Raw genomic sequence first — 12,952 nt, forward strand, 5'->3', positions numbered from 1 at the left:
ATATAGGTGTGTTTCCCTTTAAGACTGAAGCTGTCATCACTCAGCGCCGGACTAGATGGCTATTTAAATCGCCGGTTCTCACTCACATGTGTTCGTTCAAACACCCTTACCTGGATGCTAACTTGGCTTGAAGCTTTCGTGCTTGCAAGCATACCTCGCTGACGGAACCTCGCTGCGCTGATCCCTGCATCCCGCTTCCGGATCATCCGCTCCTCCTGAACCAACCTTCGGCTGTATTGCTATTAGTGCTAAGTACCCCGCAGGGGAACCCTCTATAAACTTATACTAAGCTTACACTATCTAGCTCTGCATAGTAAAGACTATTTATCACATCGGCATATCTAGATTGCTAGCTCTTAAGACTACTGCTACTTATTCCTGCAGTGGGTTGATCTCTCTTGTATGTCCACCTGCTACTCTGTCATCTGCTACCATACATGATTGCTAAACCTACCTGCATCCATCTGCTACTGTCTTACCTTCAAGTGTCTGTCACCTACCACCTCCACTCAACCTGTCTCTTAAATCTTCATCACTGTGTTACTACATACATAAAGTCACTCTAGGAACCAGCTTGTTGAGTGTGTGTATTTACTAGCTGAATTAAGACCTTCCACACATGATGAGTCATTGAGGTTGGGAATGGTATCTCAGCATCTCTCTTACATGACTACTGAAGTGGAATATTTCTGCAGCTGAAAATCCACACCATACATAAAACGCAGGAGCGTTACAAACACAAGGCCCCCGGGCTGAATCCGGCCCTCCAGGCCATTTTATGTGGCCCTTGCACCTCTCCTGCAGCTGCAGAGTTCCAGCCCTCCTTTGGTCCTCCTCTAGACCCTGCACTTTCTGCCTCCCAGTAACGCCCCAGCTTCTTCCCAGCAGCAGCACAAGGTAAGGGAGGGTGGGGAACTCTTGACTTCTGATGGTGGGGGGGGCTCTTGACATCTGATGTAAGAGGGGGTGGGATGCTCTGGACATCTAATCTTACAGATTCAACCGGCCCTTTGAGGGCAATCATAATGCTGATGCGGCACGAGAAGAAATTGAGTTTGACACCCCTGCACTAGAGAGTGAGTATAGTTTTGGCTCTGTCTGCCTATCAGAGGAGCAGCAGGCAAATTCTATATTGCTTTCTGGATTGGCACAGACTGCTGTCTCCATGCATTGTGGGGTGTGGTATAAAAGCCAGGAGCACATGGCTAAGGGTCTTTGGCTGGTGAGCAGAGTCCCGGAAGGAGGGTGGCAGGTGCAGCCTCTTCTGTAGCAGTTGGTGTATGGTCACAGGCGCTGAAGGAAGGAGCTGAACCCCTGAGGTCCAGGAGAGCTGACTGGAGGGGTTGAGACAATGGAGAACCTGGAAAAACAGTATTGTGAGTACAGGGGATCATGTCTAAGGGCCTGACCAAGAAGGGGGCCACCCCGGAGTGGAGTAGTCAGAGGACGGGTGTCAGCTGGTGGAGTGAAAGGGGGTGGTAGGCGAGTACCCTGAAAATAAGTGTTAAGCAACTGTCTATTCAGGAACTTTTCCTCAGATTCATCTAGTGGAAAGGTGAAACTGCGGCCTAGCTGCATCCTCAGATAGAAGTCCTCAGTATTGTAAATAGTTCAAGTGCTGGAGTATCTCATTATATCCCTTCTACCATCCTTATTTAAAATAAACAACAAAAACAACAACCCCTAGACTGTTCATTGACTGAGACGGAAAGTAAAGTCTTAAAGCGGAGTTCCACCCTGAAAATTTTTTTTTTCACTTTCCGCTTGCTCAAAATTACCTGTAAAACAATTGGATCATTAAAATTTCTTTTTTTTATTCACTTACCTTGTTTTTAAAGAAAATATACTTACCTTACTTCCTCCTCCTCCCTCTGCGGACACGGCCGCCGCCGTCACTTCCTGCTTGCATTGACTCCTGGGAGCCGAGCGTCATCGCTCCCAGGAATCAATGCGCCTGCACCGGCCCCGCTCGTCACTTCCGGCGTAGGTGCATCATTTCCTGCTAAACAGCTTCTGGGCATGCCCAGAAGCTGTGCAGGGATGACGCGCCTGCACCGGAACTGACGAGCGGGGCCGGTGCAGGGCATTCTGGGACCGAAGAGAATGGCGAAGAGGACGCCCTGGCTTCAGCTGCCCACACCTGAGATGGCAGCGCTGGACAAGAAATTTTCAAGGTAAGTATTTCTTCTAAAAGATAAGTGAACCCGGGGACAGTTCAGAGGCTATCATTGCTGAAATGCACTAGCCCTGACTGCCCCGGGGGTATTTTTATCTAAATGTTTTTTTCAGGCCGGAACTCCGCTTTAAGTTCTGCATGCAGTTGCTATCGGTAACCCAGAGGGACCCAAAAAGGTGAACAATCCAGCAGTCCTCTAGGGGGCAGTGCTACACAGCTAAACTCTGTATTCCATGCCATTGGTGCTCTACTACCATCCCCTCGATCCATTAATAGTTTCAAAGGATTAATCGTATGGCAGAAATGGAAGAGCTGATTCATATTTCATACAATAAGATCTCCAAATTTACTTAGTGTGCTGGCAACGCTGCTTCTGCTGCACTGAAATCCCAAGCAGTGTTGTCAGCCCTAACTGAGTTGTCACCTATTCTCTGTAAAATAAGGGGGTGTGTTTTCTAGTCCATAGAGGAGAACTTAACAGGGTTGAAACACTGCTTAAAGCAGCTCTTCAGTCATATCTATTAAATTCTCTGCCATTGTTGTTTTAACTTTGGATAGTAAAACATTTGTTTTCAGCTAGTAAATACCTTATACAGCCCACTTCCTTTCTTTTCTGGTAATTAGCCTAGGCCAGGGGTCTTCAAACTATGGCCCTCCAGTTGTTCAGGAACTACAATTCCCATCATGCCTAGTCATGTCTGGGCATGTCAGAGTTTTACAATGCCTCATGGGATGTATAGTTCTGCAACAGCTGGAAGGCCGTAGTTTGAGGATCCCTGGCCTAGGCTAATGACATCATGCACAGCTCTCTCTCTCACTCTCATGAGAGTTTTCCAGCAAGGGAGTTGATTTAATAAAACTGGCGAGTACAAAATCTGGTGCAGCTCTGCATAGAAACCAATCAGCTTTCAAGTTTTTTTGTCAACGCTTTAGGCCCCTTTCACACAGGGAGTCCGTTACGATCCGCCTGTCCATTTTTCAGGCGGATTTGAACGGATGCCCCATGCATCTCTATGGGGCATCAGATGTCAGCGGAGACATGTCCGCTGACACCCGACCCGATAGTCATATCCAGACAGGTGGAAACCCTATTTTCCATCCGTCTGGCGGATCGGTTCGGATGAGAACGGACAGACGGTCCGTTCTCATCCGATTCCCCCATAGAGAAGAATGGGGACCTGACAGCTCTGTCTCCGCACACAGCACGGAGACAGAGCTGCCATCCCCCTGCTCAGCGGGGGATTGGCGGATCGATCCCCCGCTGAGAAGAACGGAGTCCACTAACGGACTCTCTGTGTGAAAGGGGCCTTAGGCCCTTTCACACATACGGACCGTTCATTTCATCAGTTCAGTCACGTCAAAATGGATGAAGTATTCATCCGTTTTTTATCCATTTTTCATCTGTTTTTCATCCGTTATTTTTTACATCCACTACCAATGCAAAAAACGGATGAAAAACGGACTGGTTGTCAGTTTACATCCGTTTTTCACTCTATCTGTTTTTTTAACGGAAGAAAAATAGGGCTTTCATCCATTAAAAAAAACGGATATTGACGGAAGCGGATGAAAACGGATATAAACGGATGATCATCCATAGGAATGCATTGATGTCCGTTTTTCATCCATCAACGGATGGATGAAGAACGGACAAACGGTCCGTATGTGTGAAAGGTGTCTAAATGAACAAGCTGAAGTTATAAGCTGTACCAGATTCTGCACTCTCTATTATTAGTAAATTAACCCCATAGGCCCCTTTCACACGGGCGCTCCGCCCGACGGAGTCCGTTCTGTTTAGCGGGGGACCGATCCGCCGATTTCCGCTGATCAGGCGGATGACAGCTCCATCTCCGCTCTGTGTGCAGAGACGAAGCTGTCAGATCCCTGCTGTCCTCTATGGGGAGATCGGATGAGAACTGACCGCCTGTCCATTCTCATCCGATCCGATCCTCCAGACGGATCGAAAATAGGGTTTCCATGCGTCCGGATTTCACGAACAGGATCGGATCGGATAGCAGCGGGTATTAGCGGAGGTGTCTCCGCTGACACCCGCTGCCCCATAGCGATGCATGGAGCATCCGATCAGGTCCGCCTGAAAAACTGACAGGCGGATCGGATCGCCGGTGTGAAAGGGGCCATAGAGTCATCTTTGGGGATAAAATTAAAATACTCTGGTTATAATTCTCCCTGACAATCAACCCAACAAAAAGACAGAAGCCACAAACAATATAACCTTTATTTCATCCGCTACAAAAATTCTGTCACACTTCAGACAATAGCAGCCTGCAGTTACTGGTGAACTGCAAGTCCCAGCAGGCAAGGAACCTTGATTTTTTTAAGTTTTGCACAGACCTTAAATGTTCAAAACCTGCCTAAAGATAGAAATATGGATGGGGCATTTGCTGAATTGGTTTTTAAAGGTAGAGTCATCCCAAGCATGGTCAGCTTCCATATTTCTATGCTCAAAAGATTCACTTTAACCTCGGACCCAAAATCCAGACTCAGAGACTTTGTAAAGGCCAGGGGTTGGATCCAGCATGGACGTGTTTAATAAAGTGAACTAAAAAGGCAATCTGACACCACATTAGCAGAGGCTACCGTATGATTGGAGCAAACTCCTCTTCTGCATGGAACCCCAAAACATTGAGACTTTGGTGTCAAGTTGGATCTTTCGCAATGCAATGCGTCTGCAGGTAACATGCATTGCATTATAGAAAGTGGGGTGCCTGGGATTTGACTTTTCTGGGTTTGGGGTATGCAGAAAAGGTTAGTGGGGTGGGACAAGCAGTATTTCAGGCCTCCATTTTTTTTCCTAATGAAAGATTCGGTTTAATTGATCAATCTTAAACCTTGGGCAGGACCAGAACACTCCTATAAAATGCTGTTCTAGATTGCGCTCATTGACAAAACAATGGCTTTGTGTCTATACCATAGGCAGAAGTGTTAGGATTTACAGCTGTCAGTTTGTCACAGATCTGTATTGATAAGTAACTACAAGTTCTTAGCTCAGGTCCATAATCTCTGTGCTGCACATGGACACGGAGTCTTTCTGGATGCTGTCAAACAAGGATGCCAGCTCTGGATTGGCTCTGATCTGCGACAGGAACTCCGCCATGATCTGGCTGTTCTGCACCTCTGGGATAGTGAGGAGAGCACTGATGGTTCTCAGGGCCGACCGCTTCAGCTCATCTTGTTTTTCAAACTCTTGTTTCACAGAGCCGGCCTTCACCTAGAGGAAGAAGGTGGTTAGTCTTGGTTAAAGAATGGTTAACAATGGTTAATAATCTACCATTAGAGTAGTACTAACCTCCCACCATGTGTTTTTTTTTCCCCACTTACCTGTAGTGCTCTACAAAGCACATACTCACCCGCACAGGGAATCCAGCATTGTCCCTCTGTGATCCACTATTTGGTATCCACACAGAGGGTCCTGTGCCGCCATCTTGGTCCTCTTCAGATGGCTGTCTCTTCCGGGTGTGGGCAACCATCTATGATGACATGCTGGACCCACCTTCTGGCTGCTCTGTGTGATGATCCTGTAGCCTCCTGGGAGACATCATGTACGTGACGTCTCCCAGGAGGCTGCAGGATCAGGTACATATCATTCTGCCCTAGGCTGGAATGGCGGCGGGGGGCTGGGCTAGCAATTAAAAAAAATGAAAACAGTTTAAGAGGTGTGGCCAGCACTGGCGTCCATCCATTTCAGGTGTGTTGGATGGCTGGTCCCCCTAATAAGTCCTGTGGTTCCATTTGCTGGTCACTATAGAACAGGTCGATCACAGCCAAGTGATGGGTAGATTGCAATGTCAGAAGTGGCTGCCCCCCTCTTAGACTAAAGTGGCAATAGCAAAGTCAGGGGAAGTATTAGACTTCTGCTAAGCTCTGGCAGGTCAAATGAGGGTAAACTTGGGAGGACTTCCCCTATCCTGCCGTATTGCGTTGTATCCGAGGTCTGGTGAGTGCATTTTACAGCAGAATGGGGGAATTTGTTTTGCGGGCAATTTTAACCTAGGGGAGGTAGAGGTTTGTACTGGAAGGGGGTTATTTTTGATAAAGAGGGAGATGCTTGTTAGTTACTCCTAACCTCTGCACTGTGTGTTATGCACTACTGACCTCATAACTCTGCGACACTCCTAACCCCTGCACTGTGCATTTTATACTGCTTACCACTGCACTCTTTTACATGCTGCTGACCCCTGCACTATGTGTTACATACTACTGACCTTTGCACTCTGCGACACTCCTAACCCCTGCACTGTGCATTTTATACTGCTTACCTCTGCACTCTTTAACATGCTACTGACCCCTGCACTATGTGTTACATACTACTGATCTCTGCACTCTGCATGTTTCCTGAACTTTGCATTATTTACTACTGACCTCTGAACTTTTCAAGCTTTCCTAACTTTTTAATGAAGCATTGGTAGGTTATCCTGTTCTGATAGATCTCCACTGCTCCAGGGTTGCCTACTCCTTCTATAAAACGCAGTAATGATGATGGGGCTGGAGAATCCAACCAATGTGTAGTGGGGGTCAGATTCTTGAATACAGCAAAGATTGGAGTCACCGGACAGTGAACTACAAGTTGACTGTTCCTTTGTTAGACTAGCAACAGGGTTAATTTAAAGGGAACCTGTACCAGATAAAATCACAGAATGATTTCCCTCCTTCCATCACTTTACAGCTCCGGCAGCATGGGTGAAAGGTGGAACTGGTCTGGACAGAGGTGCACTTTCATCTTCTCCTAAATTCAGGGGGCGCCCCTGCATGCCTCTTGCCTTGGAGCAGCATCATGCATTGCCATCATGCAGGCCGGCTGCCAGACAGCACCATAGCAACAAATAATGGCATGCATTCTGGCTCTAGGTGTCATTGGTTGTTATCATGCTGGCACAATGGCAGCTCAATGCTGATCTAACGTGTCCCATGCTTGTGCCGCCCTGCACAAATCCAAATGCCAACTCTGTTTGCCTATAGCCTGTAAATGCCAGGCTGCAGCTGCCTTCAAAGTTTTCTAAATGTCCCAGGATAACTGTGTAGGAAAGGTCATCATGGAGTCAACATTCTTAATCAACAAGCTTTCCAGAGCTCAGTGGCTTCAAATATCGAGAATGTTGAATCAGCATGGCTGACAAGTATTCTTTTCAGAAATACAGGTCAACAACAGCCTATAGTACCTATTTCTTCAGTACAGGTTTCCTTTAATGCAAAAAGAGTGTAGTATAATGTAGTACTGTATATAGTGTAGTGGGTCACTATGGTGTCATCCAGTGGCATGGTGCTGGGCTTTTATCCTTTGATCCTAGGCTCGATGTGTTAAGTGAACAGGGAACATGTACTACATACCTTAGTGGTACAGGTGGCACGTAGGGGCTCGATCAGCTGGTCTAGGCGCTGGAGTACTGCACTGGGGCACAGAGTGGACAGACGTGTGAGGATGATGAAGGTGAGCATCTGCAAAAGATCATAATGTGCTGAAATCACAGAGACCATTTAATAAAGTAGACCTGTTATGTACACCAATTGAAGACACCCTGCACCTGACCTCTGTACTTGCATCATTTTGCTTTGAAGTTTGTGTTAGCATTGCCTGTTTCAAATCAAACAAGGCTTTTTTTGGGTCGACATGTAAAATCGCACCTAAATTTGATAGACAAGTATGGTTAACCTTATTGGTCTCTGCACACTAGGCATTGCCTTAGCACAGGTGCATAATGTAGCATGTTCATTGCACGTTAAAGCGGCCCATTCATTTTGAAAGGGCTGTCAATAAACCTCAATGCATCTTTTGTTATTTTAACCACTTTAAGAACGGAAGGATTTGCCGCCTTAATGAACAGGCCACTTTTTTCAACTTGGCACTGCGTGACTTTAACTGACAATTGCGCGGTCCTGCGACGTTGTACCCAAATTAAATTTACACCCTTTTTTTCTAACAAATAGAGCTTTCTTTTGGTGGTATTTGATCACCTGTGCGATTTTTATTTTTTGCGCTATACACAAAAAAAAGAGCGACAATTCTGAAAAAAAATCATATTTTTCACATTCTGCTATATAACATTCCCCAAAAAAATTTAAAAATCTAAATTTTTTCACATTTTAGGCCAATTGTTTTCTGCTACATATTTTTGGTAAAAAAAAAAAAAAAAAATTGCAATAAGTGTATTTTGATTGGTTTGCACAAAAGTTATTGCGTCTACTAACTACGGGAAAGATTTAGGTAATTTTTATAGTTTTTTTTTTTTTCTACTAGTAATGGCGGCGATCTGCAATTTTTTTGCGGGACGGCGACATTGCGGCGGACAGATCAGACCCCTAACTGACATTTTTGACACTTTTGGGGGGACCAGTGACATTACTACAGTAATCAGTGCTAAAAATATGCACTCTTACTGTAATAATGACACTGGCAGGGAAGGGGTTAACATTGTGGGTGATCAAGGAGTTAAATGTGAGCCTAGGGGAGTGATTCTAACTGTGGGGGGCGTGGCTTGTGGAGTGACCATAGAGACCTGTAATCCTATATAGAAGGATCACAGGAGCTCTGTGATCATTCCAAGGAGAAGAACGGTCAGCTGTGTTTACACCAGCTGACCGTTCTTCTCTCTAAGTGGGGAGCGATCGCGGGTGTCAGGCGGCAATCGGAGCCGCCTGCCCACTGCATCGGCTTCCACGCTGACGAGCGGGAGCACACCGCCAGTGGCGCGCGTGCTCGCCTCCTGCTCGTGTCCGCTGTACAGTTACGGCGATTCGTGCAGGAGCGGCTGCCTGCCGCAGTACATTTGTGGCGGGCGGTCGTAAAGAGGTTAAGAAAACATTCAAGCTTTTCTTTGTAACATCATATTGGGGTTGATTTACTAAAACTGAAGAGTGCAAAATCTGATACAGTTGTGCATAAAAAACAATCAGCTTCCAGGTTTTTTTTTGTCAAAGCTTAATTGAACAAGCTGGAGTTAGAAGCTGATTGGCTACCATGCACAGCTGCACCAGATTTTGCTCTCTCTAGTTTTAGTAAATCAACCCCCATGGCATCTGCAGGAGATTTCGTTTCTGCAGATTTGCTATGACCCGTTCACATTGAGCCAATTTGACATGCGATTGGACATGTCAAATCGCATGCCAATCAGAGCCTATTGCAGGCAATGGCACCATCCGATTCAGTCCAAATCTCAAAAGTAGTTCCTGCACTACTTTTGGTGACTTCGGGGGTGATTTCAATGGACATCTGTGCATGAATCTGCACAGATGTCTGTTAAATCACCCTCCCCGAACTCTCACTGAAATGCGGGTTTTAAATTGTACAAATTTAGCTGAACTTGCATGATTTCAAACCCACTCTCAGTGTGAACGAGGGCTAAAATAAACATCTTTCCACTGAACTGAAAATTCAGCATTACAATTTTTTGTGGCTCCTTTCTAGAGAGGTCGTGGTACTGACCCGAATGTCATAGTGGTCTTTCAAGCCGTCCTCCACGTGGTTCAGGTACTCGTAAATATCCAGCTGGTCCAGGCAGTTCTCCAGTAAGGTGTACATGCATTCAAAGGCAGCTTTCCGAACATCCAATCCATCATCTACTGTGTGTTTAAAGGGGCCCATCTCCACCTTAAAAATAAAACCAAGGTAAGTGCACAAAATACCTTTTTTTGAGAAAACTAGAATAAATTGCCAAACCAAATCAGCTTCTCCCTTTCAATGTCCCAAAGCAGTATGGGAAATTAAGATGGTTCCCTGATTTGTTGCTGCCTAGAAGAAGCATAGTTGTTTTATTAGTGGTGGGTAAATCTGCCCAAGGTCAACTTGCTAATGATTCAGCGAATTTTGCTCAGATTTTGGCAGACTTCATCTTAGAGGTAAATCCCATTGAAATCTATAGGGGGGGGGGGGAAGAATGTTGTTATAATCTAACAATTTTTAGGGCTAGTAGGCAACCTACTGTGAAGCTGGGCACTGCCATTGGACATACTGTGTAACGGAACCGTGACCCACACTGTGTTTGTGGGCTTCCGTCAGTATATGGCTTTCTTCAGTCTTGAAAATAGATATCAGATTTTCTAGCCGCCGCGGTCTCGGAGCTGTCAGAGACGCTGGGGTAAAGCAAAAAAATATAGTGCAGCGCTATCCAATATGGTGTAACCCATATATGAAAGTGAAACATTAAGTGACATAAGATACACAGTGAGCAAAGAAGTCCATGATTGTGTTCCAAAAAAATAATAATGAGTGGTATAAAAAGTCCCAGAGAGGTGATGATAGACCCGAAGACTTGAATCCACAGATGGAGGCAAGGGTACACCCGTGGAATATGAGTAGCAAAATAGCAGCTTACCAGAAGCTTAGGCCTCCAACTTAATGGAACGGCCGCACACGCTAAAGCAATAATTCCAATGGATCACCTCCTCCAGAGACCAAGTACCAGGTATATTCCTCTATGTCTTATAGGAACTCCACATATGGTGTCATAAGCCAGGTACCACAGGTAATCTTCCTACTACCAAAGGGGTCATCTGCTGCCATTTCTGAAAAATGATATCCTCGAAGGGGTACATTTTTTTTATGGTTCATTAAAACTGTTCCAGGAGTTTAAATGGGTTTGTAGAAAACGGTACTTTATCAAACATGTGAGAGCAGCAAGCCATGTGCTTCCATCTGCAGGTCAAAGGACAAACATGTGAACAGGTGTTTATGGGTAATTTGATTACCCATAAACACCTGTGCACATGTTTGTCCTTTGACCTGCAGATGGAAGCACATGGCTTGCTGCTCTCACATGTTTGATAAAGTACCGTTTTCTACAAACCCATTTAAATCCCCGGAACAGTTTTAATGAACCATAAAAAAAATGTACCCCTTCGAGGACATCATTTTTCAGAAATGGCAGCAGATGACCCCTTTGGTAGTAGGAAGATTACCTGTGGTACCTGGCTTATGACACCATATGTGGAGTTCCTATAGGACATAGAGGAATATACCTGGTACCTGGTCTCTGGAGGAGGTGATCCATTGGAATTATTGCTTTAGCGTGTGCGGCCGTTCCATTAAGTTGGAGGCCTAAGCTTCTGGTAAGCTGCTATTTTGCTACTCATATTCCACGGGTGTACCCTTGCCTCCATCTGTGGATTCAAGTCTTCCGGTCTATCATCACCTCTCTGGGACTTTTTATACCACTCATTATTATTTTTTTGGAACACAATCATGAACTTCTTTGCTCACTGTGTATCTTATGTCACTTAATGTTTCACTTTGATATATGGGTTACACCATATTGGACAGCGCTGCACTATATTTTTTTGCTTTATATTGTCGATCTTACTATTGATCAAGTGTTTTCAGCTGCTTTCACATTTATTCATTTTTTTCACTTACTTCATTCACTATTAGCGTAGAAATTTTTGTGTTTTTATTTAGAGACCCTGGGGTGGCTGGAGATAGGTAGTTCTTGTCAAGTAGGAGAAGTCCCCAGCCTGGAGGGCTACTGCCCTTCTGGGCAGTACAGCTGAAGTTTCACAGGAGCTCATCGAGGTCCCAGCTCAGCTGGAGCTGGGGGGCCTATTTTCTGAAAATAGCTGGAACTATCCAGAGGATTTCACTAAGGATCTGGTCTGAAGAAATGTCTGTCTGATATTGGATGGATGCATCCAAGTATCGAGGGACAATGTGAGTACAGACCTAAGTGTGGGATCCTAGTGACTGCCTGCTGTTACTGTCCCCTTTTTGTGCATCAGCACTAGTCCTGTTTGGATTGGGACATTCCTTTTGTGGGTCTCAGTGTCACCCCTTTAGTGGATTCTAGAAGGACTGTACTAAGAAGTTTAGATAAAGAGAAGAGTGTCCTTTGATTATTGCACTGTGTTTCTGGAGTATCCCACAGCTCCTTGCACCCTAACCAAGTTCACCTTACAATAAAGCATCAAAAGATACCCCTAGACTGATTATTGAGCCCCAAGAGTGACTGTCTTGGTGTGCCTGGTTACAGGGCAGCCATCAGAAATTTTGGGGCCCCTTACACAGCTTTAGGCTTGGGCCCCTCTGGGCCTGACCACCAACATTCCAAAGGGCCTGCCCTCTGGCCGTCCCACTGAATCGCCTACAGGCCATCCCACCAAGTCCTTTAGTGCACCCACTTCTATTTTAACACTCTTATAACTTAATAAATTCAAATGAATCCAATCCATCAAAGAGACATCCCCATATATTCAGTAAAGGGACATCCCAATCCAAAAAAGAGACAGCCTCCCATTTTCAGCAAAGAGACATCGCAATCCAGCAAAGAGACATCCCTTCAGCTGCATCGCCTTACTCTTCAGCCGCTATGTTTCAGCAATTGCTAGTTACTACAGTTGCAACTACTCGGTCTCCTTGGATGGGGCCTGGGCAGCTGGGCCCCTTGGAACGCCTGGGCCCCTTACATGTGTATGGGCTGTCCCCCCCTGATGGCTGCCCTGCCTGGTTACCATTACTTTAACTAGGGAAGAGAACCTGGGACTAATTGACAGACCCTTTTGGGGGTGAGTGTCACAAGTGTAAAATTGGGCAGTAGCAGGACAATTTTTGAAATAGCAAGGGTAGGCCCTTAATTACTAGAGACAAAGAGCATTAACAATACTGCAGAGCACACAACAGTGTAAAATTGGCCAGCAGCAAAAACAGATTCAGTCAGGGATAATTGTCCTAACTGGAGCATGCCTAACTTTATTTTTTTAACTAATCAGATAGTTCATCTATCCTCTTGAAACCACAGGATTTGCCTCAAATGGTAGCAGAAAAGCCAACCCTCATCC

The 12,952-nt window shown here is 45.5% G+C and overlaps 1 protein-coding gene across 2 annotated transcripts in view; it reads right to left on the reverse strand.

Annotated features, from left to right (window-relative positions):
* Nucleotides 1–5,145: 5,145 nt before the first annotated feature.
* Nucleotides 5,146–12,952, reverse strand: part of LOC309562304 (cullin-associated NEDD8-dissociated protein 1-like) — a 29,437-nt gene continuing 21,630 nt past the window's right edge. For both annotated transcript variants that reach the window (XM_082266441.1, XM_082266442.1), the window contains 3 exons: nt 9,612–9,776; nt 7,520–7,627; nt 5,146–5,402 (listed from right to left, as the gene is read on the reverse strand). In XM_082266441.1, the coding sequence (XP_082122567.1) occupies nt 5,175–5,402; nt 7,520–7,627; nt 9,612–9,776 (501 nt within the window). In that variant the 3' untranslated portion in view covers nt 5,146–5,174. The remainder of the gene's footprint in view (nt 5,403–7,519; nt 7,628–9,611; nt 9,777–12,952) is intronic.

This window comes from Pelophylax lessonae, assembly GCF_965119305.1.
Source record: "Pelophylax lessonae genome assembly, chromosome: 8".
Lineage (NCBI taxonomy): Eukaryota > Metazoa > Chordata > Amphibia > Anura > Ranidae > Pelophylax > Pelophylax lessonae.